Source organism: Aulonocara stuartgranti, assembly GCF_965226115.1.
Source record: "Aulonocara stuartgranti genome assembly, chromosome: 12".
Classification (NCBI taxonomy): Eukaryota; Metazoa; Chordata; class Actinopteri; order Cichliformes; family Cichlidae; genus Aulonocara; species Aulonocara stuartgranti.
This window is the reverse complement of record NC_138948.1, coordinates 38,500,001-38,527,935: the sequence shown is the minus strand read 5'-3', so window position 1 is coordinate 38,527,935 and position 27,935 is coordinate 38,500,001. Positions and strand designations below refer to the sequence as shown.

The following is a 27,935-nucleotide window of genomic DNA, read 5'->3' as shown; positions in this document are numbered from 1 at the left end:
GATTGCTGACGCTGTTTCAGAAGGTAGCCGAAGTGTTGGCGTGATTTATGACAAAACCCAGTGGACTCACAGTAACTGTCTGTGGTTGTGTTGGCATCAACTGGAGCAAAGCATGCAGCATGCTTTCTTGGAGCCGAATGAAAGGACAAGTGTTCTCCTTTATGGCAACACTTTGAGCTGATCCCTCTCAATAAACATATAATTTAATACTCACAGGGGGATTTTTATTTTGTGTTTTTGTGTGTGTGTGCTGGGTGGGGGTTGTGTCAAGCAACAACACCAGGTCTATGACTGTGATGCAGACAGATGCATATAAGAGATAAACATCCTAGCATAACAAATTAGGAAAAGAGCAAATGAAAAAACAGGGACATCAGGTCCTTGAGCTACAACTCATGTTGAGTAAACAATGCAGCAGAAAGCAGGAAATAAAATGACGGTAAAATCTAGTCACCACCTTACACCTTGCTGTTGTCTCTTACCTTTCTTGATCACAGGAACCTGGGAGATCTGGCCACTGTTGTGAGTAGGAATGGGTAGGTGGGACATCTGTATCTTTGGTGAGGACAGAAGGCTTTGGCTTCCCATAAGAGAGCAGTTCAAGATGGCTGAGCCATAACTCTGCCTTCGGCCTTCGCGGCGGTTGCTGTCAATAGCTGCCTGAAGCTCGCCAGGGGAGCTCAGTCCCCGCTTTTCACACTCATACGGGTAGAGGTACTTCATATACCTGCGAAACAGATGCTAATGATTTCCTGATTTTTTGTGACTATTTTGATTATTTGTTTTTGTTTTAATGTCACATTTTTTTCAATTGCTGAGAAAGGTGGGACTAAATGAAGACCCCTCGGCTTACCTCTCATCACATCTGAGAGAAGCTCAAGGACCTGATGTCCTTTTATTTTTACAGTGATGCAGAGTGCTAAAATAGACACACACACAGCTGTGTGTGTGTGTGTGTGTGTGAGGAGTGGGACGTTAAGGATCCACTCATCTAAAATAATCTCTGAATTTAACATATTTGAAGAAAGACGTCATATTGACTAGATTTTGACTTCAAAGACAAAGTTTTATAGAGGAAAAGAGGTGATTAAGTAGATAAAAATAATTTTGAAATGAACATACAACAGTGTATATCACATTTATGACCAAATAGTCCTTTTATGTTTTTATGCTGTGACACCCAGCTCTTTCTTTGCAATTAAGGAAAATAAAAAATACATAATAAATCTAAATTTCACTCGTTAAAATAAGCAAAAATAAAAAATAATGAGTTGGTCATCCAGAGTTCCCAGATGACCGGTGAGCTGTTCTTGTACTCACTGTGTTCGGAGAGTGAAAGCTGCACTGGTAATAGAGGTAGGGAGGTTAAGGCCTTTGGTGATCTCCCGCCATATTTTCTTATTGATGACTTCCACTAAGCCGCCTTTTTCTGTAACAAGCTTGTAGAGCATGTAGAGGTCCAACACCTGCTTGGCCATGATAGGAATCCGATTCACCGGAGTTCCTGCAGAAAGCAAACACTATTTTCACAATCAATTCCATTAACTGAGGTTCCTTCCATCAATACGTGTCTGTACCTTCTTATTTATCCCAACCCAGGAAAATGTCTGACAGGAACATGAAATATAACATAAAAGAACGTTTTTCTAAGCCTGATATGTGCACACTGTTTTAGTCATGCATACATGGGAACAGTATGAGTGTTTGATCCCCTGCTGAGTTCATCATTTTAACCACCTACAAAGAAATGAGCAGTCTCTTATTAGCAGATGGAGTTCTTAATCCTGAAAGACGTTCCTGACGGGACAAAGACAGGATAAAGACATGCTTTGGAAGACAGCCACAGGTCAACAATGATTAAATTCAAAGAGATGTATAAACACAAATAGTAAAAAGAGGCAAGCGGAGAAGAAACACTCATTATGGGAATCCCCCAGCAGACGAGGCCTATCAGGATAACCTGATCCAACCCTATTCCACTTTTATTGAAGTGGAAAATTTTAAGATTAAGCTTAAAAATAGAGAGGGCGTCTTCCTCCCGAACCCAAACTGGGAGCTGGTTCCACCAAAAGGGTCTGAAAGCTGAAGGCTCTGCCTCCCTCCTACTTTTAAATATCCTAGAATCAATAAGTAAGCCTGCAGTGTGGCAGCAAACTCTTTGTTGGTGTGATATGAAGTTTTTAAGATAAGATAATTATTTTATCTGAGCTGAGCACTAAATCAGATGAAAAATCAGACAGAAACTCTGTGTAAGGCCCAGGTGGACGATGATAACGAGTAAGACTGAGTTTTACAGCTGTGATGGACGAGGCGAAGCATCAGACTTTTTTTTTTCAGAATTCTGACTTTAATCTCAAAATTCGGAGAATAGGATGTTCCCATTTTTTTCTCTTTCCAGTGGCTCTAATCCTCGTCCATAGAAACAAGACGGTATTTATAAAATTGAATACACAGGTAAGGTAACCAAAAACACCCCTGTGTGTTGTAACAGAAACAGGAAGTGATGCTGTACCACACACTCCCCACCATCAACCGGATGCGGTTGGCTCAGGACAATCTGCTGGGCAGCAGCTAAGCTACCTTTGCCCACACAGACTGTTAAGCTATTAGCTTAGGTGTTTCTTTCTGCAGCTGCACTGCTTACAGTAAAGCTATTAAATCCATAAAGACACAATGAGTAAATATGATAAATAGAATCTGCTTCTGTCATGTGTAGGCTGTGTGCAGGCAGGAGTGTGGTAAGGAGGATCCAAAGTGCAGACTCACACAGGCAAAATAACTTTATTGCTGAACATAAAACAACTAGACTGAAAATACTAATAAACTGAAGTAGCAGACAGACAGAACACACACCATCGATGACGGCAATCACGCACAGACAAAGGAAAACACAGGGCTTAAATACACAGAGGGAGCAAAGAGGGAATAGGAAACAGGAGGGAAACAAGGCTGGGGCAAATCAGGGCTAACGAGACAAGGGAAGCAAAACCCGATACAATAACCTGAGACATGAACTTCAAAGTAAAACAGGAAACATAACACAGAGACTCGGACTTGACAAGGGGATACAGCAGACGGGAGACAGAACAACCGAAGAACAGACAGAAACCAGAAAACTAACAAAGAAGCCAAAAGACTAGAAATGATAAATAATATCAAAATCAAAGTTCAATAATAATGCAAAACAGAAAAATCTGGGTCAACGACCCAGGCACCCAAACAGCTTCAGCAGAAAGGTAAAGATAAAGCATGTTAAGATTACACTATGAAACAAGTGTAATCTTATTCAGCTATGTACCACAGGCCTTCAAGCTGGCTGTAGTTAAACCTTTACTCAAAAAGCATCTCTAGACCCAGCAGTCTTAGCTAATTATAGGCCAATCTCCAACCTTCCTTTATATCAAACATCCTTGAAAGAGTAGTTGTCAAACAGCTAACAGATCATCTGCAGAGGTTTATTTGAAGAGTTTCAGTCAGGTTTCAGAGCTCATCACAGCACAGAAACAGCTTTAGTGAAGGTTACAAATGATCTTCTTATGGCCTCTGACAGTGGACTCATCTCTGTGCTTGTCCTGCTAGACCTCAGTGCAGCGTTCGATACTGTCGACCATAATATCCTATTAGAGCGATTAGAACATGCTGTAGGTATTACAGGTACTGCGCTGCAGTGGTTTGTATCATATCTATCTAATAGACTCCAGTTTGTGCATGTAAATGGAGAGTCCTCTTCACACACTGAGGTTAATTATGGAGTTCCACAGGGTTCAGTGCTAGGACCAATTCTCTTTACATTATACATGCTTCCCTTAGGCAGCATCATTAGAAGACATAGCATACATTTACACTGCTATGCAGATGACACCCAGCTCTATCTGTCCATGAAGCCAGATAACACACACCAATGAGTTAAACTGCAGGAATGTCTTAAAGACATAAAGACCTGGATGGCCGCTAACTTTCTGCTTCTTAATTCAGATCAAACTGAGGTTATTGTACTCGGCCCTGAAAATCTTAGAAATATGGTCTCTAAGCAGATTCTTACTCTGGATGGCATTACCTTGGCCTCCAGTAACGCTGTGAGGAACCTTGGAGTCATTTTTGACCAGGACATGTCCTTCAACGCACATATTAAACAAATATGTAAGACTGCTTTCTTCCATTTGTGCAACATCTCTAAAGTTAGAAATATCCTGTCTCAGAGTGACGCTGAAAAACTAGTTCATGCATTTATTACTTCCAGGCTGGACGACTGTAATTCATTATTATCAGGATGTCCTAAAAACTCACTGAAAAGCCTTCAGCTGATCCAAAACGCTGCAGCAAGAGTCCTGACAGGGACTAGAAAGAGAGAGCAGATTTCTCCTGTTTTGGCTTCCCTTCATTGGCTTCCATGAGACAGACACTATCTCTACTTCCAAGATTAGGCTTCAAACTTTCCTTTTTGCTAAAGCATATAGTTAGGGCTGGACCAGGTGACCCTGAATCCTCCCTTAGTTATGCTGCAATAGACGTAGGCTGCCGGGGATTCCCATGATGCATTGAGTTTTTCCTTTCCAGTCACCTTTCTCACTCACTATGTGTTAACAGACCTCTCTGCATTGAATCATACTTGTTATTAACCTCTGTCTCTCTTCCACAGCATGTCTTTATCCTGTCTTCCTTCTCTCACCCCAACCAATCACAGCAGATGGCCCCACCCCTCCCTGAGCCTGGTTCTGCTGGAGGTTTCTTCCTGTTAAAAGGGAGTTTTTCCTTCCCACTGTCGCCAAAGTGCTGCTCATAGGGGGTCATATGATTGTTGGGTTTTCTCTGCATGTATTATTGTAGGGTCTACCTTACAATACAAAGCACCTTGAGGCAACTTGTTGTGATTTGGTGCTGTATAAATAAAACTGAATCGAATTGAATTGAAAATAAGTCATTATTTAAAGGTTTGTCATTACATAAAGTACACAGATTAGCCTGCAGAAAAACACCATGCGTAACAACATCTAATCAGACAAAGCTTTAAATGGGTACCCCCTAAAGCAAGATTTTAAATCAGTATATTACACAGAATTTTCATCTGTAACAACTTAAAAATGAACAGTTACTAAGTGAGCATTCACAGTTAATTACACCTGAAGTTACCCTGAATTTGTGTAATCTTCAAACTAACCATCATGTAAAATCACCAAGACTGGAACTGGCTACAAGCATCTCAACAACATGGGGAGAAAATGACAGCTAGTGCCATTATTCACTGGAAGTAAAATAAATTTACTCTACACAAGAAAAAATGGTAATGAAGTCATAACTGCTGGGCCCACTGTCACCAAGAAAACCACTGTTAACACAATAAGCCATTACAGTTTCAAATCCCACAGTGCCAGTTAGGCCCTCCTGGTCAACAACACTAAAGACACATCGATTGGGAAATGTTAGTAATATTGTCATAATATACATATTTATTTATTTATATTTATTTGTGAGATGTTTGATCAGGAAAACAGGTTTTAGATTACTTGATGCTCCTTTTTCATTTTTGTCTGTTTTACACAATGTTACAACTTTTGGGGGGAAACAGTGTTGTGTGTAACAGGCATGAATTACAAGAAAAAACATTAACATGAGAGAAAAACAACAACAGAATAACAGATAAATGAAAACTTCACAAATATACTCCAGACAAAAAGCAACCTGCCCCCTTATTAGCAGGATGCCATCCTGTACCTCCTACACAGAGCCCACTCACACCTGGATGGGGGAAAAGGCACGGTCAGGATCCTGTTTCTTGACTTTTCCAGTGCCTTTAATACCATCCGGCCCTGTATGCTTCAAGAAAAACTGAACAGGATGGAGGTGGACCCCTGCCTGGTGGCCTGGATCTCCGACTACCTCACCGACAGACCACAGTACGTCAGGCTGAAGGACATCACGTCTGACACAGTGGTCAGCAGCACAGGAGCACCACAGGGAACTGTGCTGTCCCCTCTTCTCTTCACCCTGTACACCTCTGACTTCTGCTACAACTCTGAATTATGCCACATTCAGAAGTTTGCAGATGACACAGCCATCATGGGGTGTATCTGGGATGATCAGGAAGAGGAGTACAGAAGTCTGGTGAGGAACTTTGTCGCATGGAGTCACACAAACCACCTGCAACTCAACACCTCAAAGACTAAGGAACTGGTTGTGGACTTCGGGAGGTCTAGAGCAGGTCCACTGCCGGTTCAGATAGAGGGGGAGGAGGTGGAGGTGGTCAACAAGTACAAGTACCTCGGGCTGTGGGTGGACAATAAACTGGACTGGTCATGCAACACAGATCACCTGTATAAAAAAGCCCAAAGCCGACTGTACTTCCTCAGGAGGCTGAGGTCTTTTAACATCTGCAGGAAGCTCCTGAGGATGTTTTACCAGTCGGTGGTTGCTGGAGTACTTTTCTATGCTGTGGTGTGCTGGGGGAGCAGCACAGCAAAGAAGGACTCATCCAGGCTGGAGAAACTGATCAGGAGGGCTAGCTCTGTGGTCGGCATGAAGCTGGACACTCTGGTGACAGTGGCAGAGAAAAGGACATTAAAGAAACTGCTGGACATTATGAACAATGCTGGGCATCCTCTGCACACGGCCATTAACAATCAGAAGAGTCTGTTCAGTGACAGGTTGCTTCTCCCAAAGACAAGAACTAACAGACTTAAAAACTCCTTTGTCCCACACGCCATCAGACTGTTTAACTCCTCTCTGGAGGGGAGAGGGAGGGGAAACAGGAGGACAAAGGAGGGGGGAACAACTAAGCTGTAGTGCCTCTTCACCTCACTGTGCAATACCTTTTGTGCAATACTTTTGTAAATAGTCAACAGTGCAATAGACTCAATACTTGAAATGTGCAATTCACTTGTATTTTTATTTTTATTCCTATTTATTCTATTTATCCCCTTCGTATATTTTATTTATATTGTCTCTGTATTTATATATGTGTGTGTGTATAACTCTGTAACTTCTGTCGGTGCTGTGCTTTTTTGGAAATCGAATTTCCCAGAGGAACCCACCCGAGGGATTAATAAAGTTCTATCTTATCTTATCTTATCTTAAATAAAAGGGCTCTGATAATAATTTCTATTTGCATTTATTGTTAGGTGTAAAGAGAATAGCTAATTCTTTGTAAAGACTCCAAAGTGGTTGACCCTGAGATAATTAACCTGCATTTTGCTGACAGAGTTCCATTGTGGCCATTGGATTTACCATAATAGTGATCAATAGCTGCAGAAATATAGTGCAAACAACAGCAGTGGGCCCTATACAGTGAAAGGGAAGAAAGCTCTGAAGTATCATCTTAGGTGGTAAAGCCACATCAATTAAGGCCAGTAATTACGGCTTCATTTTGTGTTGATGGCATGTGAATGAATGAGACACTATTAAAGAAAAGATTGATGTTTCCACACAAGACAATAGTGGCAGTAATTCTGAAAGGTGCAGAGCCTGGAGATCACTCTGAGTTAACTAAAGTGCAGAAAAGGCTTTTCATGCAGACAAAAAGTGATTTCTGTATCAAAGATTAAGCTTAAAATCAGGACTCTTCATCCGGCTAAAAAAGCAGAATCAGTCGTCGTGTACGAGTAAATGTTGACTCAGCCAGGGTCATGTTTACTTTGAAACACAAAACGTCCTCCTGATTCACAGATGTTTCATTTCCTCAGACCATCATGGCTGTGTGCTCTGATGCAACGTTACATGAGGTGTTTCTCACTGGTTTATGTGCCAAACAGCAGGATGCTGACTCCATACAGACTTTAACTGAGTTAAGGAACTCAAAGCACGAATGGCTCCAAAGTTCCTGAATTTGAATTAAAACAAGAAAGAGGTGATTGTGGTGTCACTGGTGGGTGCTCTCCTGTACACAGTTTAAAGCCTGTCACCATTTAATGTCACTGGATTCCAGGAAGGACAGCGATGTGATAGATCCGTGCGATGGTAACACACAGCTTCTTTGAAGTGAGACAACAAACATGTTGTCAGATCATTCTAAAATAGTAATCCATGCCTTTATCATTACTCGGGTAGACTACTCTGTATTGGTGTTAGCCACACAGCTGTGACCTGCTACACAGAAAAGGAAGCATACTGGTCCAGTTTAATGCTCAGTGGATAACTTTAGAACAGCCTTGCCAACCTGATCCCTTTGAGCTGCGACACCTGAGCTCCAGATCAGCTGACCAGCGGCTCCTGAACGAGATCCAGGTTCGTCATGGTGCCGTTACACAGAGGCCTCCACACTGCTGATTTCTCTTAAGACCCTCCTCTTCTGTCTGGCTTTGGTGATTTTTGTTAGAACTTTGATTCAATTTATTTAGAATTTTTTTTATTTATTTCATTTTTATTGTATTCTACTGTATTTTTATTGCTGTGTTCAGCACTGTGGTCAGTGGTTGCTGTATACATAGCACTGGCTTGGCTTGGCTACACACTCCCCTACAGCTATATACACACGTGTTTCAGTATTGCAGTAATGCATGAATGCATATTTCAGAGGGGATTTATAACACAATACAGTTTACACAAAGAAGCCCACAGTATAACTCCACAGTGTGCATGTCTCCCTCTGCCACCTCTCTGAAGTGTTATATGAAACACTTTGAGGATTCAGGTAGAGAAGAAAAGCGATAAGAACCACTCCATTTACCTTTTACTGACACTTCCTGTAAGTTGAACACTGATTTATTAAAATGTGGGTTTGAACATAAAGTGGGTAGTAGTGGAGTTGACCATGAGGTTGATATATATATTGTTACGGCCCTAGCAGGGCCTCTCTCTCTCTCTCCCTCTCTCTCTCCTGAGGGTGCCTGTGTGGGCGTGTCCCACTACCTCCTGCCTGAGATGCCACCTTTCCCTCCGGCGCAGCTGACTCCCATCAGAAATTAAGGGTATTTAAGCCCAGAGCAGGGTGAGCTCTGGGCCAGAGTGCCATTTGTGTGTGGGTACAGCTAGTGAGCTGCGCTTTCCTGTTGACTTTTTGCTTTATTTGACCAACGCCTGAGTTTTGTTTGTGTTTCTTTTATGGTGATAACGGCTTGTCCGTCTCTTTTAGTTGAATAACTTCAATAAAACTGTTTTATTTAACTGTTTTGCCTCCCTGACTCCTTTTTCTGACCGCAGACGTGTTTCTGACAGAGCCCCTTGGTGACAGCACACAGATATAATAATACTGAAAGCACAACCAGCGAAGAGTTAAAGTGCGTCTCCCCATCATTGTTGTCGCTGTTGTCGTTCTTCTGTTCTGAGTATTCAAAGGTTCAGCTATTCACATTGTGTTTGTTTGTGGTGTCTATTCTACATATTGAGTTGTGCACAGAGTTTGCAATAAAACTCTAAATCCATTTAAGATTCATGATTTTGCTGTGGCGCTGCAACTAGTACATGAATGTGTCTGTTAGCTAACTTGCACTATAATATTTAACCAGATAAATAAAAAACTTTGCAGTGCAGACTTGGTTTGTAAAGTCAGCAAACTGAAAAGTTTAGTCTGCTTTTACAGTGCAAAAAACCCAAACCATGACACATTGTACTGTTTTATACAATACACGAGTTGTAGAGGGAATTGAATTGTATAGTTAGGAAAAGTGCAGCGACCAGCACTAGAGCCGAGCAGGCCTCCATGTTCCCTCTGCAGCTTTTCATCACTTTATCACTGATTAAAACATGTATCAGTGCCAATCTATAAAACTATTATTTTGCTGAAGACATAGCTAACCAAACAAAGATTGAGGTAATAAATAAAAGCCTCGGCCTTTGTCTGAGGCACAAGCCTCTTAAAACAAGACTTATGTGTTTTCAATACTGAAGGTGTTACATTTGTCTCTGTGATTCCCTGAAAGAGATATAAGGAATAAAGGAGTGTCAATGGAGGCCTTTTGTCAGCACAAATAATCTTTTCAGACTATGTGTCATTATAACACTGAGCAATGGCAGAGCGAGTGGAAGAAATCCAGTCTGCACACAGTCTGACAGTCATCGTCAGTTAATCTCTCAGCTGCTAAGAGAAGAAGAATTTGTAATTAGAACAATGTGGCCATACAGGGGCCTGTGGTAGTGCAGTAATCATCTTTATGCTTGGCTTCATTGCTTAAGCATTCACTATGCACCTCTGAGCCAATAATGGAGAGAGAATTTCTCCTGTCATTGACTTTGTGCTTTTAACCCTTGAAATGAATGATTGATGTCGGGACACAGGGGAAGCAAACTGTTTATCTACTTCTGCTCAGCTCCATAAACGAAGGCAGGGAGGAAAGCGTACAACACAATCGTCATCGTCAGCGTGTGAATGATTTCGTTTGCAGAGGAGGTTGTTGCACTCTTGAGTACTGGTATAATGATATTCTATGTTTTTGTTTGGTCTGAACATTTTTACTAAAGAGAGGACGGAAATATATTTCTGTTGCACTATTATTGCTGCGAAAGCATTCTCACACATTAGTATTTAAGGCTTCATCATTAGGATGTTGTTGAAGATGACAGCATAGGGCAGACACACAAAACATTTCCACACTCTGATGCTGCCCACACAGTAAAGTTCACTGAGTAAATTTCACTCAAACTGAATACAATTGTACTCTAAGAGTATTTGGTCCCAGTCTAAATGGAGTAAAATCGACTCTTATGGCAGAGTCATACTTTCACAGTTAAATATACTCTGTTTAGTGCAAATGTTTTACTCTGCATGATGATAATTTACTCAGTTTAGTATAAAATAAAAACTCCACCCTAATTTCATTCTAAATAGAACAGAATTTTACTCTGAATATAAATAGAAGAAAAATTAACTTTATTTCACTCACTATGTAACTGTATTACAATCATTCACTGCAAGGTTTTAAAGGTACAATAAACAAACCAGAAAATATATTTTTGTTTCGGCAGCCACCTTTATTGTTCAGAGGAAACAGTTTGGTACAGTATAAACTCTGGAATCACCATGACTGTGTGACACCTGTAAATCAAATGCTTTACAGCAGAAAAGCTCTTTGGCATGAATTATATGAGGTCCGTCTCTTTTACACACAACTTGAAAAGCATTGAAATGCTCATTGAGACTGTTTGCAGTGCAAAAGTAATCAGCAATAACCTCTCATCCTTCACAACAACAAGGTGGAAAAACTGGCATTTCACTATGGACCTTTATACAAACAACTAAATCTGCACAATAAATATCTCCATGGTGTTTTGCCCGTCTAACATTTAACAGCTTGGTGTTGATCGGTAGCTGAAGAGTCTCTGCCATCTCACAGCCCCAGTCCAATGCATTTCAAGAAAGCATGTTACCTGGTCCAGTGGTCAGTCTCTTGGGGTCAAATGTCAGCCAACTGAAAGCAAAAGCACTTTGATGTTTTGTTGCCAACGTTTTAGTTACATTTTTGAAATTTTTCAATTGTTTTTTCAAAGTGTTTTGCTTCATTGCACCAGCTATGCAACAGTGGTCCTGTTTGAAGCATACATGTTGTCACGGTTCTGGGTCAGTTTCGACCCAGTATTTTGAGTTTTGATTGATTAGTTTATTTTTGAATGTTTGTTGTGGTTTTGGGCGCTATGAGTATTATTATTATTATTATTATTAGAATTAGAATTCTATGGTTCTGTTTATTCATGTTTAAGGATTTGTTCTCGGTTGTATCTCACGTTTAGTTTAGTTCAGGTTCCATGTGTCATTCTGTCTGTCTCTCAGTGTCAGGTCTGCGTCTTGGTGTAGTGTTCTCGTTTCCTGTTTTATTGTGAAGGTCTGCGTCTCATGTGAGTGTGTTCAGTTTTACCTCTGTCTCGTCTTGTTGATTATTCCCAGCTGTGTCCACCACCTGTGTGTAATTCCCCTGTGTTTCTCTGTGTGTATTTAAGTTGTGTCCTCTGTCATTGTAGTTGCTGGTCCGTCTGTGTTTCCACCCTGCTTCATCTGTGTGTTTCCCTGCAGTCAACCATCATCTGTTTCCGCCCGCTCTCATTCATGTCCAGGTTCGTGTTCTGTAGTTAGTTTGTTCCCAGTTTAGTTTAGTCTTTGCTCCGTTCGCCATTTGGCCATTTCCTTTTGTGTTTAATAAACCACCCTCACACCTGTACAAGTGCCTGCGTTTGGATCCTCCTTTATTTTCCACACGGCTCATCTCACTCGCCATGACAGTACGGACCAGCCAGATATGGATCCAGCGGCATTCAGCCCACCCAGGGAGCTTCAGGAGGCCGTTATCGACTCTGCTTCTAGATTAATCAACCAGTGGTTAGAGCATGAGGGAGAAGCGTCTCTTTACACTGTGGAAGCCAACCTACAACACCTTATTTCCAGTTACCCCTGGTTATTGGACTCACTGCATCCGCTCGTACAGAATTTTGTTCTTCACGAGCTTCACCTTCACCCTCCCGCCGCTACTGCTCGCCCACTCGCTTCAATGGAGGACGTGCCGTCCGACCGGCCGGACGAGGAATTATCCGGTCCGTCGGAGCCGTCTCCGAGACGAAAGCGACGTTCGCGCCGCCGGCGCGGCACCCCACAGCCGGATGTAGGGAGTAAGCAGTCGGCTGTGGTGAGTGAAAGGGACACTTTTTCTGCTGCGTCAGACTCTGTGACTGTGTTTTCTGGAGCTATTTTTTGTGTGTCTTCTGAATATAACAATAATTTTTCCGTCTCACCCATGGCCACTGCTCCAAAGACTGCCTTTGCTGAGCCCACATTCAGGGTTAATGACTGTGTTCACGCTGTTGTTTCTAAACCTGGAGTTACTGAGTCAAGCACCACGAGTTTAGGGAATGACTATGTTAGGGGAGCCTTTTCGTCCGCATCGGTTCCTTCAGGTAAAGCAATAAACTTCCCCGAAACAGTTTTTCCTGACCATATCCCCCCATCCACACCTTCACCACAAGTTAATGTGGGGCCTGTAACACAGTTATCAGTTCAGCCAGCAGCCCAGCTGCCCTCAGTTCAGCCAGCAGCCCAGCTGCCCTCAGTTCAGCCAGCAGCCCAGCTGCCCTCAGTTCAGCCAGCAGCCCAGCTGCCCTCAGTTCAGCCAGCAGCCCAGCTGCCCTCAGTTCAGCCAGCCACTCCACCACCTGTTACAACTTCGCCACCTGTAGCTCAGTTGCCACCAGTTCAGCAGCCTACCCACTCGCTCATTCAGCCACCATCCTCACTGTCTCATTCAAAGCAGGGAACACACATCACCACAATATCTGCTGGTTCTCTTAAGCTGGCCATGTCAGAGACAGTTGCTCCCTCTAGGGCCTCCCCAGAGGCTGGGTGTCAGTCACCAACCAACTCTGGACCCCTAGAGGTCAAGACGCCAGCGCCAGCAGCCTCACTGGAGAACTCACCAGAACAGTCTCAGCTCTCAGCACCCCCTGAGAGTTCAAGTGAGTTCACCCGCCCGCCTCTGTCCTCTGCTGAGTGTATTGGGGAACACTTCCAGCCCTCTGAGGACTGCATCCAACTGTTGCTGCCTGAGTCTAGCCACTGTGCTGCTCAGTCCCAGCCAGTGGCAGAGGTCTCAGTACCTGCTGCTTCAGTGTCTGTTTACACTGGAGGGCCCGAGGAGCCGTCCAGTCTCAAGCCATGTTAGCTGGGGGTTCAGGTGAACCCAGCCAGCGTCCTGCCTCGTCGGCTGGAGGGCCTGAGGAGCCCAGCCAGCCTCAAGTGTCGTCAGCCGGGGGTTCGGGAGAACCCAGCTAGCCTCAAGTGTCGTCTGCTGGAGGGCCCGAGTCGCCCGTCCAGCTTAAAGCCAAGTCAGCTGGTGGGTCCGAGGAGCCCGTCCAGCACCACGCCTCGTCTGCTGGGGGTCCTGGAGGACCCAGCAAGCACATCCTCACGTCTGCTGATGGTCCGGGGAAGTCTGTTCAGCCGTCATCTGCTGAATCATCCCCCGCGACTTCTACATCACCGCCTGCAGCATCACCGCCGTCAGGTTCCGCAGCCATCCCGCTGCCGCCTGGTCCAGCCTCTGTGTCTTCATCCATCCAGAGATTTGTGACGTTCAGTGTGTTTGGACTCTAAAGTTAGTGTGTTGTGTAGTCAATGGTTTTGTTGTGTGTGTCAGAACAATGTGGCGACCGCTGAATGTCACAGGTGCTGCTAAAAAGCCAGCAGCGGATAGTGAGGACAGCAGAGAGGGTCACTGGAGGCCCTCTGCACCCGTCTCCCAAATGTACGACAAACACATTATCCAACGTGCGAACAGCATAGTGAAGGACACTCTCCACCCCTCACATGCTGTTCTCCCTCCCTACATCTGCCAGACGGTTTCGCAGCATCAAAACTGTAACGACCAGACAGAGCTTCAACTCACTGATATACACACACACCTCACACACACCTCACAGTACTCATCAAAAGACTCAAAAACAACACAAACAACAATCCACTTCACATTGTCTCGGTCCTGTCTTTGTTTATCGTGCAGTTAGTATTGTATAGTTATCATTATAGTATTGTATAGTCAGTAATTAGTACTTTTTTACCTCTTAATTTTACAGAAATGTAGCACGTTATTTATTTATTATTATTTATATCTTTTGTACACTTACAAATGCACCATGCGGGGCTTGTGGTGAAACAGCATTTCGGTACGTGTATACTGTGTGTACTGTGTGTACTGTGTACTGACAATAAAGCTCTTGAATCTTGAATCTTGAAAGACAGATTACAGTCCTGGGTCGGTGACCCAGCGCTTTTAGTTTGTTATCATTTTCTAGATGATTGTTTAGGTTCTGTGTTATATTCGGTCTGCCTCTGAGTCTGCGTCTGTATCTGTCTGTCTATGGTGTCTCCCCATCTGTTTGTGAATCTGTCTGTTTAGTTCAATGTCTTGTCTGGTTCCATGTGTCATGTCCAGCCACTATGGACCCAGCAGCATTCAACCCGCCCAAGGAGCTCCGGGAGGACATTGTTTACTCCGTGGACAAATTAATTAACGCGTGGCTGGAGCACGAGGGGAGAGAATTTCGCCAAGCCGTGGCTAATCGGCTACAGCGCTTGGTTTCTGGTCTCCCCTGGCTGCTCAGCTCACTTCACCCGCTCGCACAGAATTTCATTCTGAACGGACTCCGTCTTCACCCCCCGGCTGCTACCACCCACCCTGCAACTCATGCTTCACTGCCCGGTCCGACAGAGGATGTTCTGCCCGGCCCGTCAACCCAGCCTTCAAGGGGGAAACGGCGCTCACGCTGCCGACGCTCCTCGCCACAGTCGGACCTGGGGATTTCCGAGCGGCCAGCTGTGGTGAGTGGACAGGACAGTATTGTTGGTCTGAACTGTGGGACCGTCTACTTAGGGGTGATGTTCTGTACGGCACAGGACAAAAACTGTTTATCGCCTGAAGCTCAGTTAGCCGCCCGGCCAGAAGCTCAGTTAGCCGCCCGGCCAGAAGCTCAGTTAGCCGCCCGGCCAGAAGCTCAGTTAGCCGCCTCCGCCACATTCAGCCTCACAATCCAGAGCTCCATTACAGTCACAGCCGGACTTATTACAAACCATGTTACAATCCATAGCCCAGTCAGTAGCTCAGTTGGCAGAAGAATCATCAGCTTTATCCTCCGTTCAGTCTCCAACTTCACCACCGTTGTCATCACAACCATTATGTCAGTCACCTTCAGTTCAGCCTCCTGTTCAGCAGCCACCAGCCCTGCATCCTGTGTCAGTTGCTTCACCTGTAAAACAATATAAGTCAATTCTACCCGAAAGACACTATTCCTCGCCCATCCATTCCAAGCAGAGAGACAAATCTAATAATAATGTCAACATTCCTCAAAGGCTGGCTAGTTCTGAGACTGAGATGCACTCCAGGGCCTCCCCAGAGGCTGGGTTTCAGCCCCCATCAGACTCTGGGCCCCTGGAGTTTAAGAAGCCAGCTGAGGACTGCACCCGGCTGTCGCTGCCTGAGCAGGGTCAATGCTCTGCGCAGCTGCAGGCCGCTATGTGTTTGCCAGAGGCCCGCGTGCCTGCTGGTCCTGTTCTGTCCCTGCCAGAGGCCCGTGTGCCTGCTGGTTCTGTTGCGTTCCTGCCAGAGGTCTCCGCACCTGCTGGTTCTGTTCTGTGTGTGCCAGGGGCTCCAGTGCCCACTGGTTCTGAGACTGTTTTTGCTGGGGGGCCCGAGGAGCCCGTCCAGCCTTCTGCCTCGTCAGCTGGGGGGCCCGAGGAGCCCGTCCAGCCTCCTGCCTCGTCAGCTGGGGGGCCCGAGGAGCCCGTCCAGCCATCAGCTGCAGTCTCATCACCCTCGCCTGCTGCAGTCTCATCACCCTCGCCTGCTGCAGCTTCATCATCCTCGCCTGCTGCGGCCTCAGAGTCTTCGGCCTCGCCTGGTCCGGTTTCAGCATCTGCTTCAGCATCGCCTGGTCCGGCTCCAGCATCCTCATCAGCTGCTTCGCCTGGTCCGGCTCCAGCTTCAGCATCCTCATCAGCTGCTTCGCCTGGTCCGGCCTCTGCTTCAGCATCCTCATCAGCTGCTTCGCCTGGTCCGGCCTCCGCTTCAGCATCCTCATCAGCTGCTTCGCCTGGTCCGGCCTCCGCTTCTGCATCCTCATCAGCTGCTTCGCCTGGTCCGGCCTCCGCTTCTGCTTCAGCCTCTTCGCCTGGTCCAGCCTCCGCTTCTGCTTCAGCCTCTTCGCCTGGTCCAGCCTCCGCATCCTCATCATCCTCGTCTGGTCCAGCCTCCGCATCCTCATCATCCTCGTCTGGTCCAGCCTCCGCATCCTCATCATCCTCGTCTGGTCCAGCCTCCGTGTCTTCATCCTCATCAGCGTCGCCTGGTCCAACTTCAGCTTCAGCATCAGCATCGCCTGGTCCAACTTCAGCATCAGCATCGCCTGGTCCAGCTTCTGCTTCAGCGTCCTCATCAGCTTCGTCTGGTCCAGCCTCCGCTTCCGCCTCGTCTGGTCCAGCCTCCGCTTCGCCTGGGGCTGCAGGGGCCACGCAGCCTTCAGGTCCCCTACTACCACCTCCACATCGTCGGTCATCTGCCAGGCCGCTTGTTGGGCATCTCCGCCACCGTGGACGCCCTCCTGAACGCCCTCCTGAACGCCGCCACTGCCTTCCGCGTGGCCGGCCTCCGGACTTGTTTCCACGCCGCTGTTGCCGTCCGCACGGTCGGCCCCCAGGACTGTTTCCACGCCGCTGTTGCCGTCTGCACAGTCGGCCCCCAGAACTGTTTCCACGCCGCTGTTGCCGTCTGCACGGTCGGCCCCCAGAACTGTTTCCGCGCCACTGCCTACTGCGTGGCCGGCATCCGGACCTGCCCCGCTGCCATTCGCATGGTCGGCCTCCTGAACTTGGCCATCTGGGCCTTTTTGGACTATGTCCCTCCGTCCTGGGCCCCCTCCGCCCGCCCTGGTCGCGTCCTTTTCTGTTTTGTTTTGGTCTGTTTTTGTGTTTCTGCTGGGCTGTCTGGGGCCAGCCCTTGAGGGGGGGGGGGTACTGTCATGGTCCTGGGTCAGTGACCCAGCGCTTTTAGTTTGTTATCATTTTCTAGATGATTGTTTAGGTTCTGTGTTATATTCGGTCTGAGTCTGCGTCTGTATCTGTCTGTCTATGGTGTCTCCCCATCTGTTTGTGAATCTGTCTGTTTAGTTCAATGTCTTGTCTGGTTCCATGTGTCTGAGTTTCCTGTTTTATTGTGAAGGTCCGTGTCGTATGTGAGTGTGATCAGTTTACGTTTCCCCTGTCCCGTCAGCCCAGATTCCTCCCAGCTGTGTTGCCCTCCTGTCTCTCATCCCCTGATTACTGGTGTGTGTATTTAAGCCCTGTGTGTTCTCCTGCCTGTTGCCGGTTCGTCTGTGTAACTCCGTGTCAGTCTGTTACCCTGTGTTCCACGGAGTCCTGTTCCTCGTCTGCGTCTCTCTGCTTCTCATCCCGTTGTCATATGCTCCCAGGTCTGTTATTTTTAGTTCTCCCAGTTTAGGTGTCTTTAGTTAATTGTTATGCCCCACTGTTTGTTTGCCACTACACCTCTGTAAATAAAACCACCGGTATCTCATCCACTGCCTGCATCTTGGGTCCTTCTTCCAACTCCACACGGCTCGCCTCGGCAGCCGTGACAGTAAACAGCTGCAAAAAACTTTGTTGTTTGCAAAACTCGGTTACTTTTTGAAGAAGTAACTAGTAATTATAATTAATTACTTTTTCAATGTAACCTGCCCAACATTGGTGATTATATTCTGTATTTTGCAGACAGAGTTACAGGACTCTCTCTCAGACCACAGCAGGAGCTTCACACAGACTCATACGAGTCAGAGCTTCATGTGTGTTTTCAAAATTAGAGTTCAAGTTATTTTTTTTACTTCCAATAGTGTTAACATGCTACAGGTCATGAACAAGATTGTTTAAAATTTTCATTGTAAGTGGGCTAAAGCACTTAATTAAAAGTAGTCTAACAGAAATGTAAATGCTGTAACTGCACTCTTGGAGTAATTTTGCTCAGTCAGCCACTCCTGGGAAGGTTCACCACTGTTGTGTGTTTTCGCCATGATGGGTCTCACCGTGGTTCACTGGAGTCCCACAGCTTTATAACAGCATTATAACATTTTCCAGACTGATCAAGCTCAGTTACTTCGTTTCTGGTTGTTCCTAAACGTCTTGGATCACAGAACAGGTGTGACAGTAATCAGGCCTGGGTGTGGCTAGAGAACTTGGACTCAGCTTTCCAAAGACGTGTGACTGTACACCACAGTTAATTTATGTTATAAAATCAATACATTAATATTTAAATTTGTTTGATTATCAGAAACATTTACGTGTGAAAAATATACTTAAAATAGGAAATCAGGAGGGGGGTAAACACTTTTTACACCACCGTGTCAAGAGTCAGTGGAACTGGTCCAAAATCACAACTAAAACATGCTATGACAGTATAGCATGTTTAATATGGGTGAGAATATTAAAGCAGCATGAAGCCATGTTTGACACTTTCCATTAATACGGTTAACGAGGCTGTCGGAGTGACATTTATTTGTCAGTACACAATGTTGTTTTCAAGAAATACTGACTGGGACATTTGAAGCAGTCCACTGTGATCAAAGTTGTCACAAACAAGCTGCTGCTGATCTGCTCTGCACTGACAATATCTCCCTACACTAAGTCGAAAATCAATTCTAATTGAACGCTCCACAACAATCCATACTATCACTAAGCCCAAGTGACCAGCCAGCTACATCATTACTCCATCTAAGGCTGCTCTGCAGCTGTCTCAGCATACAGCCGGACTCTGATCAAAGAGGACTTTTGCTTAAGGAAGACTATAATTATAGTTTTATACTTTTTATTCTGTAGTCATTTATTTACCATAATGATTACAGGAAAGCAAACAGCAGACTCTACTGTGGTCAAACTGAGAAATAATGAAGCTGATTTAATTCACAACACATAAAAATAGACCATGATGTCCTAGAATGGAATATGTATGAACTCAACAAAATATCTATTTTTCCGTTGTCGCATTGTTAGGTAAGCAGCACATAAGAGCACACAAATACCTACACATGCATTGTGTTTACAATAATAAACACAAGGTACGCTAACCCTGTGTTTCTAAAACTGACAGTCACTGTAACTGATTAAGCTTTTTATTCTCTGTTAGATGATGGACTTCCCTCCATGTGTCGTCAGCATGGAGGGGTTTATGTGGTCCCAGAGGCTCTGTCATTTGGGGCGTTTGCTCCTTGGTAGGGACTCTCAAGGCAAACTGGTTCTGGGTAAGGACAGCTTGTCCATAACAAAAACCATGTTCGTACATAAGGATGCCCGTGGTAGCAGGCCACCCTAGGTCACAAGTTGATCTACGGTCATATGTTCTGGACCCTGAAGTGAAGACAGCAGCTGAGGTGGATGCTGGACAAGCCTGGCACACATAAATGTATGGTGAGGGTGTTCTGGGAATGCCTGGCAGAGGCCCTCTGTCCACAAGATTTTGAAGTCCCACCACCAGCAGTACTTCACTTCGTTCCGAGGGAGGCTGAGGACACTGAATCCCAACGGACCATGTCCATTCATCAGGTGGCTGGTGCCTGTCATAATGATAGTCCCTATACTAGATTGTGGCAACCAGAGGTTAAGGTAACCATCAAGCTGAAGGAGGTGTTGTGGGGGACTGTAGGGTGTACTTCAGCTAAGGGGATCACCCTCCTCAGCCTCCAGAGGAAGGTCTATGCCAGGGTGCCAGTGAGTCCATTGGTTGATTCATTAGTCAACCACCGGATCCAAGAGGCACAATGTGGAGACTGACACATGGATTGGGACAGCATTTGCAGTAATGTGCAACACTGCATGGGTCCATCATGGTAAAGAGAAAGCTGTGCATAAACGCAAAGCTGTCAATTTACCAGTACATCGTCGTCCCCATATCCGCACCTATCCCCACGAGCTGTGGGCATCAACTGAAAGAATTACAAGTTAATTTTTTCCCAAAGGGTGACTGGCCTCTGTCTTAAGGACAGGGCGAAGAGTTCAGTTATTTGAGAGGGGCTCAGAGTAGAGCCTCTACTTGCCCTCATCACAAGGAGCTAATCGAGGTAGTTTGGGCATCTGACTAGGACACCTCCCGGGTGAGCTGTTGGGACATGTCCAACTGAAAACTAAAGAAATGTTTTATATTTTTGTGCTCATCATATTCTAGCAGATCGAAAGATCTTAACTACTGATTCTCTATGAAAGAGAAATAAGGATTTGAATTTTGTGGTACATCATTCTACACTTCTGTTATAGTGTTACTGTCTTTACTTGGCTACATAATGAGTTGTAACCCAAACCATGAGCAAAAAGACTGCAGCTAAAGGTTATGAACAGGAGCATTTTTGCATCTGGCCTTATGCATGGGTGATTCACTTTCAGGAGAAATTAAAAGGGTCAAATTCAATTCAATTAAAATCCTCAGGCACACAATTTAATGAAATGTTATGAAACCTAACACTGAAAAACATCTTTGTGACACGTAGTTGTAAAGTTTCCTCCTTCCATCGCTTTTGCCAGCAGAACTGTACTGAAATAAAAGTTCATGCTAAATACTGTGTTAAGATTTGAATTATATATTTTGAATGCGTATTTGCTGATTATATTGTTTTAATATAAGAAAGGCCTAACTCTGAGTACACTCTGTGCCAGAAAGTGCTGACAGGAAACTTTTGCAGAAGTGTGCTTTTGCAGCTAGAATGAAGTGAAAGTGAAAGCAACTAGGCTGTTTGATCATGTGGTGTGACGTGAGAGCAAGTATATAAATAACCAGGCTTCTGTTTGTGCTTCAGACCTTGGGTTGTGTGTTATGAGAAAGGTCTCCATATCCGGATATGTAAAATAAAGATCATTTTTAAAGTAAAAAGACCACTTTTGAGCCTTGTGTCTTTTTGGCCCTAAGAATCTAAAAGAACTGTTTTTAACACTTGGTGCCGTGACCCGGATTCTTGTGTGGCTGAGGCGACTAATTTGGACCTTAAGGTACGATCTGATATGAGGTGGACAACAGACCGGTCTAAAAGAGGATAGGAAAGCGCAAGCCTGTTGAAAATACAGCAAAACACACCACTAATGAAAACTGATTAGACAGAGCTTTAACCACACTTATATCCATTGATGTAGATCATAATCTTGAGCTTATATAGTGTTCTGCGTTCTTCATGCAGCACTTTCTCCTCCCTGTTCATGAAGGACAGTCCAGTGTATCCTATGCTAAGGGAAGCAACAAAGGAAGCATTGAAGCTCCTTTCCTTAGTATTTGGAGAACTGGAACAGCTCTTATTATGGCAGTCACACAGATACTTCTGGGTCACGTCTCTCAGTGATGAACCTTTCTAGGTTCTATCGGGGTTCTCTGTCACCAAGTGCTGAGCCACAGTCCTACAAAACCACTGCAGTCCTCTTTGTAATGTTGACAGGCACTGGTTTGAACTGGTGCTGTATAAATAAGTAACTGTATAAGTGAACTGAAATGAGTTTATACTGATATTTAATTTTTTCAAGGTAACTTATGCAGAGAAATAGTTTAAAAGGCCTGGTTTAACATGACAAACCAAACATTTCCTGTTTGGCTTTAAAAGTCACTTATCTGGAAAACAAAGTCCCAATCTGTAAGAATGACTTCTGCTATGAGTAAGTGGAACTATAACATTAGCACATTAAAGCTGTTTATAGACCCCCAAGTGTTAATGTGACTGTGAGGGCCACGTCTCCTGCTCCCAGGAAGCCACAACTGACATATGAATGTTCTACTTACCCCGTTTCTGCATGAAACTGAAAAGGTCATCGAGAAACTCTTTGCGTTTTTCATCATCATCCAGTTCGTATAACTGAAAAAAAGAAAGAACAAAATATCAAAATCATTTCTTCAACATTGATTAATCGTTGATGATGCCCCCTGAACAGTGAGGACAGCCCCATCAAGAAATTCTGATTCATCCTGAACACAGTGAGTGTATCTCATGGGTTTAACATGCACCGTCAATAAAAAATATGTTATTATTTATGGCCATAAACAGCTTCCAGCTCTACATGTCCCAGATCTACAGTAAACAATATGTCAGGTTTTTCTGTTCTGTTTAAATATATCTAACTTATTACAAAATACGGGCAGTTAGCACAAGCATGCTAAGATAATGAGGCTGTAATTTTCCTGTGTGTTTCTATTATTTCTAATGTTTTGCCCTATTTATTTACTAAACTACTAAATTACTTTACTAAAAATATCATAAACATATTGTCCAGATTCCATCCATCCATTCGCTACCGCTTATCCTTTTCAGGGTCGCGGGGGGCGCTGGAGCCTATCCCAGCTGTCATAGGGCGAGAGGTGGGGTCCACCCTTGACAGGTCGCCAGTCTGTCGCAGGGCTAACACACAGGGACAGACAACCATTCACACTCACATTCACTCGCACATTCACACCTAGTGGCAATTTGAATTATCCAATTAACCTATCCCTACAAACTGCATGTCTTTGGACGGTGGGAGGAAGCCGGAGTACCCGGAGAGAACCCACGCAAACACGGGGAGAACATGCAAACTCCACACAGAAAGACCCCGGCCTGATGGTGGAATTGAACTCAGGACCTTCTTGCTGTGCGGCAACAGTGCTAACCACCGTGCCACCGTGCTGCCTTATTGTCCAGATTGATTTTTTAATTAATTAATTAATTTTCATTAATTTTCCTTCTCTGTCACTGTTGCTCCTTTGTAGGCATAAACCATCATGTTTCCTAAACCAGCGGTTTTGTTGCCTAAACTGCTGCAGTGAAAAATGACATTTGAAACAGAAAAAAGATTCAAAATAGGAAAAAGAAATTCAGTGATTACACAGAATAAGGTGCTACATGAATCTGTACAATAGTTTACAGCATGTGTGGTCATGCTTCTTGCACTGCCAGGGATTCAAACAGAGATTCACAAGCTTAAAAAAAGGCAACTGACTTATTCAGGTTTGCAAAGATGTTTGACCTCTCATCTAAGAGACTGAGACATTTAACCCCTGGTGGGAGGTGTCCCCTGGAGTTGGTCTGTGGTGTAAAGGACTATGGACGTTTTAGGAAAGGCCGTCCAAATAACTGAGTTCAGGTGTTCCAATATTTCCACTGAACGAAGGACCAGAAGACTCATGCGCATCAAAATAAAGAACTTTGTGCTTCAATAATGAATAAAATATCATTAGTAAATTAATTTGGCAAAGTCTTTTAACATCTATCAAACATTAATCAGGTAATTCGTTATTTAAAAACTTAATTTGAAATAAAAGCATCAACAATGATTTATTATGTATAAAATGAATTATTAATCCATTAATAATTACTTCAAATCAAAAATGTATTTCACAAAACAGAATTTAAAAGATTTGAAAGTCTTTAATTTTCCACTCTTCATTGTCAAATCCATCTCTTTTTCCTGTTAGCTGAACATATGAGTGCAAATGTTCCCACATGTCTAATGATAAAGGGATGGTTACAGTGAAAGCTGTCACTCCTGTCAGTACAGACGACACTGATGATTTAAGTTCATTTGTTTTAATTACACACGAGCGCGCATTCACTCTCAGCTGGACACAGATAACTATCCAGGGTCATGCTCAGTTAATCCAGCCTCTAACGTTGGATTTTAGTTCAGTATATTGCAGTGAGGAGATTTCTCAGTTTATTACCTACAGTAACTATACTTAGTCAGATATGTGACAAACATACAGATAATGGATTTTAGTTATTAATAAAACATGAAAACCAAACCTGACACTGATTCTCTCTGAATGCTCTGTGCCCACAGAGGCCCTGAGTGATGTGATGTACACGTGTGAGTAATGTGGAAATCATTTTCATAAAGTTGGACTGTTAGGTTCACTGACGTTTGGATTTTTAGTTGATTGTTGTGTGTGTTGATGTGTTTGTTGATAACATCGGGGACTTCTTAGAGAGATGAGGATACATCCATATCTAGGGATGGGTACCGGTATCCGTTGCCATGATGGCACCGGTTCTGACATAATCAGAATCAGAATCAGAATACTTTATTGATCCCTGGGGGAAATTATTTATATAAACGGTAGTAACCAGACCGAAAAGCAGCGCACATTTCGGTGCTTTTTTTCCCCTGAGCTGTGATACACTTTAGATTCTAGCCAATCATTTTACGTTTCCGAGGATAGTAGGCGGGGCCAGGTATGTCCGTTCTTTTAGAGCAGAGCTACAGATTAAAAATGTCCAAGGCGAAGCGGTCAAAGTCTGGCTGTAAAAGTCTGTGCAAACTCAGCAGCCTGCAACAAGTGCTTTAAGCTGATACTGTGATACTGTCAAAGGAGGTAACACCTCGAATCTGATGAAACACCTGGCGACGCATAGCGTTTTTTTAAAAGCCGAGAAATGCGCCGTATTTGATAGCTTGCTGCGAGACCTCACACCGAGCGCATCTACTGCGGGTGTGGTGCCTGTTATCGGACCCGGAGTTAGCAACATCCCCCAAAAACCCGAAGAGGAGAGTCCTGGCCCCTAGCCCTGCCAGTGTAGCAGAAATGATGAGGATGATGATGCAGCAGCAGCCGTTCTTCTCTGCGTGAGTAGCTTCATGTTGTTCGTGTGTAATTTACGTTGAGTAGGCTAACCACGTTATTACATTAATGCATGTAAGGTGAACTAGCAAACATCATCATAGCTACATGCGGCTGTCTTCTTGTTTGATGGCAGATACTCCCTTCACCCTGGCCAAAAAGGCTAAAATGACCAAAGAAAAAGTGGAAAACAGTTAAACATGAGAGGTTTTTGGACAAAGTTTGTGTTTTTTCCATTGTTTAAGCACTGCTTCCAGCCAAGAGTGATACCATATATGCCCCATAGCTGCAGAAAAGGCTAACATTGTTATCTTTTTACAAAAAACCAGCTGAACATGAGAGGTTTTTGGACAAAGTTTGTGTTTTTTCCATTGTTTAAGCACTGCTTCCAGCCAAGAGTGATACCATATATGCCCTATAGCTGCAGAAAAGGCTAACATTGTTATCTTTTTACAAAAAAAACAGCTACACATGAGAGGTTTTTGGACCAATTTTGTGTTCTCCATTCTTTAAGCACCGGTTCGAGCACCGTTTAAGCACCGGCACCGTTTCAAAAGTACCGGTTTGGCACCGGTATCGGATAAAACCTAAACGATACCCATCCCTATCCATATCTGTTCCATAGCACAGTCACAGAGGACGTTACAGCTTTTTGGCATCAGGCTCCGACTCAGGAAAACCTTCAACCTCGACTTCATGCAGGAGAGACTGAATCCTGACTCTGCCTCTTCTTTACCTCCTGATCTCGTTCTTCTTTATCCCACCATTGAAATCATTCCAACAGAGTCATTAAGAAGGACACATTTAAACTTTTACCTGCTTCATGACTTTGATATTCTGAAGTTAAACTCAGTTTAAACAATTTTTCCATTCTGCATTATGTTCACTATTTTTACATACAGATAACGTGAATATGAATACTGAACTTGTTTAGTTACAAATTTAGCAGACTTCAAAGAATGTCCCCATCCAGCTAAACTGGTATCAGTTTCCCAGCTTTTGAATTCCAATCTAAGGGACTGTCTGAGCTTAGTTTTGGTGTTAAAGAAGAACGCCTGGCTCAGTGACAAATGTGTCTGACATGTCTGACTGGTCCAGGTCCTGGAAGTGTAAGGAGGTTGGAAATAAAATCGTCTGGACTTCTTGAAGTTTCTTTACCTCTCAGCCAAGAAACGTCTTCAGTTCTAAAACCAAATGGTGGAGTCTCAGGTATTTAAACTAGGGCTAAATATGTAACTTACCTTCTTACGTAGGAGCTTCCTAGTGTCTCAACTATTTAAAAAACCATTTGTTCCTGTTTGATTTTGGGTTTATCTGAGCAGATCTCTTGGCTTTTATTATGCAGTCACGGTCTTGTTTACTTGTTTTTGACTTCTCACAACTTTCACCATAACACACTGGATATAGGAGGATGATGATGTATTTATAACAAAAATAAACTTGTGTTTTAACCTCTTGGGAGATGAGATATGAGATGTGACAATATCGTTTATATCGATATAGTCTATGTTACTTTATAATTATACTTGTGGAGCCGCTAGTTTGCCTCTCTTTTGTCCACTTTTGTCTCTACGCTGTGTTACTCGGCCTCGCCTCTCCATCACTGAACACAGCTCCCCCTCCCCCATCGCTTCACCTGCAGGCAACAACAAGATGGACGCGGCAGCTATCAAAGAGGAGCTGCTTGGTAATAATAAAACATTTGGAGATTATTATTCTAGTGCTGTCAGCATTACTCTTGTTAAAATGACGTTAACGCCATAGCTGCATTAACGCAGCAAATACTGTAGTAGGGCTGCCACAAACCATTATTTTGATAGTCGACTAGTCACCCCCTGTGAAAGCAGGGGCGGATGAAGACCCTTTCTGGATGGATTTAATGGCAACGAACCACGGACGGTACCAACGATGAATAGATCAACCAGCATTGCTAATAATGGACCATCAATGATGGTAGGAAAGAAGCTGCAGAACTGCATTTGTGGCTGGTCAAAACTAACAACTGACATGGGCCTTAAAATCCACAAAGGCAGGAAGAAGTAAAATGGTAAATGGTCTGTATTTGTATAGCGCTTTACTTGGTCCTAAGGACCCCAAAGCGCTTTACACTTTACACAATCATCCACACATTCACACACAGAAGAAGTGCCTCAGCGAGCTGAGAAAGGGGCCTCGCATTGACACATACTTTTTAAAAAGTAAGTCAAATCAGTCGATTGAAGTCCAGAGGCAGGAGAATCCCCACAGTCCTCCGGGTATCAGCACCCTGATCGAAGTCCATTGTCGTACAAACAGTCTTAGAGAAGCCCATAAAGAGCCTGGGATGGTGGTACAATGCAGACCTCAATGATACGTGGCAACTAGAACAACTAAGGCAGAACTTGGCTGATGACCTCCAGCGGATTAACAACACTGCACTCCCAGGGAAACTGAAGCTCTGGTGCTTCCAGTTTGGGTTATTACCCAGACTACTGTGGCTGTTGACAATGTACGAGGTCTCACTCAATCATGCCAATCGACTAGAGAGGCTAGTGAGCTCCTACGTTAAGAAGTGGCTCGGACTTCCCAAATGCCTCAGCAGCCTTGGACTCTACAGCGACGGGATACTGGCATTGCCTATCCCCAGTCTGGTTGAGGAGTTTAAATGTGCAAAAGTGAGGCTTGAGATGTCACTCACGGACTCCCGGGACCCCATAGTGAGAGGCACTGCTCCCACCCTAACAACAGGGAGGAAGTGGACCCCGGCCACATCTGTGCTACAGGCCAAATCTGCTCTTCAGCATTGTGATGTGGTGGGTCACGTCCAACGAGGATTTGGTCTTGGCGCAGTAACACCTCGGTGGCAACAGGCGTCTGTAACCGAACGTTGGAAAATGGTAGTGGAGGAAGTGCGACGACAGGAGGAAACAGCCAGACATGCCAGAGCCGTGG

General features: G+C 44.3%; 1 protein-coding gene across 1 annotated transcript in view; it reads right to left on the bottom strand.

The window, feature by feature from the left end:
* Positions 1-27,935, bottom strand: part of arid3c (AT rich interactive domain 3C (BRIGHT-like)) — a 78,518-nt gene that overhangs the window by 11,246 nt on the left and 39,337 nt on the right. The window contains exons 3-5 of the mRNA XM_082555326.1: positions 22,197-22,269; positions 1,321-1,504; positions 483-727 (exon numbers count right to left, since the gene is read on the bottom strand). Of these exons, the coding sequence (XP_082411452.1) occupies positions 483-727; positions 1,321-1,504; positions 22,197-22,269 (502 nt within the window). The remainder of the gene's footprint in view (positions 1-482; positions 728-1,320; positions 1,505-22,196; positions 22,270-27,935) is intronic.